Raw genomic sequence first — 4,337 nt, forward strand, 5'->3', positions numbered from 1 at the left:
TTTTTTTTGCGGTACGCGGGCCTCTCACTGTTGTGGCCTCTCCCGTTACGGAGCACAGGCTCCGGACGCGCAGGCACACCGGCCATGGCTCATGGGCCCAGCTGCTCCGCGGCATGTGGGATCCTCCTGGACCGGGGCACGAACCCGTGTCCCCTGCATCGGCAGGCAGACTCTTAACCACTGCGCCACCAGGGAAGCTCCCAGTCAGTGTTCTGATGCAAGCTAACCCTAGACCTAAGAAATAGGAAAGCCTTATTTCTGTTGACTCCAAATGGAGTTTGTGGAGTCCTAGCTTAAAGGGTTTTGCCTCATTGCTTCCTTGGGTCATGTCCCTGTGAGTTACAGCCCTGAGTTTTTTTATTTTCTGCAAAACTTAAGGGTCATTTATTGTTGCTTAGCTCTGACTTTTCAGTGAATGTTTTGGCCATTAACCAATTAAAGATGAATCTTAAATAACTACCACCAGATTGATATTTTGTTGTTTAGATGGGGTTTTGTTTGACTTCGTAAGCCAGAAGTGAGTAGTCTTAGGAAACTTGATAAGGATCATACTGTATTAAATGGAATGGTAGGGTCAGATCTGGCTGGAAGTAGAACCAAGGCCAGACCCTGGGGGTCACCATTCTGTTAATCATACTGCTTTCTTCAACCAGAGTGCAATAAACATTTGATTTCCTTTCTTCAGAGCATACCAGAAATTCCTGATGACCTGAAGCAACTTTATAAGACTGTGTGGGAAATCTCTCAGAAAACCGTACTCAAGATGGCAGCTGAGAGAGGAGCTTTCATTGATCAAAGCCAGTCTTTGAACATACATATTGCTGAGCCTAACTATGGCAAACTCACTAGTATGCACTTCTATGGCTGGAAACAGGTTAGTGGAGGAAGTCAACCAACTTGGGATATTTTAGAATTGGAACAGAGTTTTATATTCTAGCTACGTATTAAGTATTGCCACCTGGAAGTTCTTTCACTTTAAGTCCAGTATGTTAGAACCAACCCATGGGTTTTCTACCAGATTAAGCTCTCACTTTGGATTTTCTTATTTCTTTTAGGATTATTTTATTCTAAGCTTGAAACCTTGGAGTTACCTATGATCCTTCCTTTACTCTCCATGTAGTCATTCACCATGTGGTGTCAGTTGTTCCTTTGTACTATTTCTTGAATGTCTTACCTTCTATTCCACTGCTGTTATTCTTAACTTCTTAACTGATCTCTTTTCTTCTGGTATCTCTACTCTAGGCCATCTTGTGTACTGCTACCATTCCTAAAATAAAACTTTACGCATGTCAACCCACTATTCAAAAATATCCATTGTTTCTCCACTTTATCTATCTACAGGACAAAAGCCAATCACTTAGCTAGTCATTGCCAACTGTAAAGGCCTGTGAGTCTATCATGTATTCTTATTCCCTAGCAATATTCTAGGTGTTTATATAGAATTATGAATTTTTTTTTTATTTAGCAAACTTTTATTGAACTTATACTATGTTCCAGGACTGGGGATACTGAATAGAGGATGGTGATTCTTATCCTTGAAGTAGTCATAATCTGTTCTTATACAGAGATACAGTCTAGACCTCTAAATAGTTATAATCTAAGGCAAACATGTTTTCTTAGGCACACTTGGAAGTCATACACATAAAAACAAACAAACAAAAAGACTAGAGAACAAAAATATTTGACATTTTCAAAGAGATAAGCTTGTTTTAGGGGTGAAAAGGACAGAGTATACTGTCTGACCATCCCTTTCTCTCTTTAAGCATTTTTGAGAGGGCTTCCTAGAAGAGATATAATTCTAAGTTTAGAAAGCAATTTGACCTGGTTTATGGAAATGTATTTTAAACATTGGTCTTGAATGTCTAGTGTTCTCACAGCTTCTCCTAATTCGTTGTCTGTACTTCCCTTTTAGGGTTTGAAGACTGGGATGTATTATTTAAGGACAAGACCAGCAGCTAATCCGATCCAGTTCACTCTAAATAAAGAAAAGCTGAAAGATAAGGAAAAGATATCAAAAGAAGAAGAGAAGGAGAGGAACACAGCAGCCATGGTGTGCTCTTTGGAAAATAGAGATGAATGTTTGATGTGTGGATCCTGAGGAAAGGCTTAGAAGAGACCAGCCCTTTTTTAATAGCCAAACTACTTGAGCATAGATAGGTGTAGTAGGTTTGCTTGAAGTGATAAGGCTTTGCTGGACCTTATTGCAGCAAAAGAATCAATTGATTTAAAGTACTGTTTCTATATAAGAGTGAAAGTAGTGATTTTTAAAAATTGATATATTGGGAATCAAAGTAGATGTTTTAGGAATGCAAAAGAAGTCATCTCGCAAATAGGGAGTGATTAAGTAGGGTTTCATCACCCATCTGGCACCCCTTTTCTGGTGACTTCAGTTTTGGTAAGGAGACTTTGACTGGTGTGTCCGTAGAAGCAAAACTGAGTCATAACACGTGAGATGTGCTGACAGGACCTTTATCTGGATAAGGTCCTAATAGGTCATTCTGAAATAAAGATAAACATTTCTAAATGATTGTGTGAGACTAATTTTGTCATTTATTTTCATACAAAGGTCAAATTTGAAAAAGCATTTTTTGTTATTTGAGAGTTCAGGGAAGAAATTTTAAGACAAATCACTTAGACACCATATAGAATTCTGATTTTAATATATGTCTTTTTCCTCTTTTTAAAAAAATTGTGGTAAAATATACATAACATAAATGTTACCGTTTTACCCATTTTAAAGCATACAGTTTAGTGGCATTAAGTACATGTACAATGTACAACCATCACCACTATCTATTTTCAGAACTTTTTCATCATCCCAAACAGAAAGTCTATGTATAAAACAATAATTCCCCATTCCCTTCTCCCATTATTCCCTGGTAACCTCTATTCTACTTTCTGACTCTGAATTTGCTTATTCTAGGTATCTCAAATAAAAGGGATCATACAATATGTGTCCTTTTCTGTCTGGCTTATTTCACTTAGCATAATGTTTTCAAGGTTCGTTTATGTATCGTGTCAGAATTTCATTCCCTTTTTAAGAATGAGTAATATCTCTATATATATATATATGTACATATATATATATATATATACACACATTTGGGTTATTTCCACGTTTTGGCTATTGTGAATAATGCTGCTGTGAACATTGATGCACAAGTATCTGTTTGAATTCCTGCTTTCCGTTCTTTTGGGTGTGTACCTAGAAGTGGAATTATTGGACTAGATGGTAATCTTGTATTTAACTTTTTGAGGAATTGCCGAACTGTTTTCTATAGCAAGTGCACCATTTTACGTTTCTACCAACAGTACACGAGAGTTCCAGTTATTCCACATCTTTGCCAATACTTGTTAATTTTTTGTATTTTTGATAATAACCATCCTAATGGCTTTTGACAGTTTGATTATAATGTGTCTTGGTGTGGGTCTCTGAATTTATCCAAATTGGGATTTGTTGAGCTGCTTGGATTGATATATTCACATCTTTTGTTAAATTTGGGAAGTTTTCAGCCATTATTTCTTCAGGTAATCTTTTTTGCCCCTTTCCCTTTTTTCCTTCTGGAGGTCCAATGTTGCATCTATTGGTCCACTTATCAATGTCCCAACAGGTCCCTTAGGCTTAGTTCACTTTTCTTTATCCTATTTCTGCTGCTTAGACTCAGTAGTTTCAATTGCCTTATCTTCAAGTTCATTTATTCTTTCTTCTTCTTGCTCAGCTTTGCTGTTGAGCCCCTCTGGTGAAATTTTCATTTCAGTTATTGCTCTTTCCAGCTCTAGACTTTCTATTTGGTTCCTTTTAATTGTTTCTACATCTTTGTTGTTAGTCTGATTTTGTTAATACATTGTTTTCCTGATTTCCTTGTTTTCCTTTAGCTCTTCAATCATATTTAAGACAGTTGTTTTAATGTCTGTCTAGAAAGTCTGACGGCTGGGTTTCCTCAGGGGTGGTTTCTGTCAGTTTATCTTTTTCCTTTGAATGGTCTATGTTTTCCTGTTTCTTTATAATGCCTGTGATTTTTTTTTGTTGTTGAAATATTCTGAGACTAAACTGTTTTTGCAGTGAAGTCATTCAGTTAATGTTTTGACAGCTTTCCTTGGTCTTTGCAGATTGGCTCTGTGCTAGGACACTCCCATACTTGGTTAGGCTTGCTGTAAGCCTAGGCTATGTGATGGTTAATTTTATGTGTCAACTGGCTAGACCATGGTATCCAGATATTTGATCAAACACTAGATGGAGCTGTGAAGGTATTTTTTTAAGATGAAATTAGCATTTAAATTCGTAGACTTTGAGTAAATGAGATTATCTTCCATAATGTGGGTGACCTCATCCAATC

At 37.1% G+C, this 4,337-nt stretch overlaps 1 protein-coding gene across 1 annotated transcript in view; it reads left to right on the forward strand.

Annotated features, from left to right (window-relative positions):
- Window positions 1–2,527, forward strand: part of RRM1 (ribonucleotide reductase catalytic subunit M1) — a 35,550-nt gene extending 33,023 nt beyond the window's left edge. The window contains exons 18-19 of the mRNA XM_007116847.4: window positions 686–874; window positions 1,913–2,527. Of these exons, the coding sequence (XP_007116909.1) occupies window positions 686–874; window positions 1,913–2,098 (375 nt within the window). The 3' untranslated portion in view covers window positions 2,099–2,527. The remainder of the gene's footprint in view (window positions 1–685; window positions 875–1,912) is intronic.
- Window positions 2,528–4,337: the final 1,810 nt, after the last annotated feature.

The sequence above is a fragment of the Physeter macrocephalus genome, chromosome 16, assembly GCF_002837175.3.
Source record: "Physeter macrocephalus isolate SW-GA chromosome 16, ASM283717v5, whole genome shotgun sequence".
NCBI classification, from domain to species: Eukaryota; Metazoa; Chordata; class Mammalia; order Artiodactyla; family Physeteridae; genus Physeter; species Physeter macrocephalus.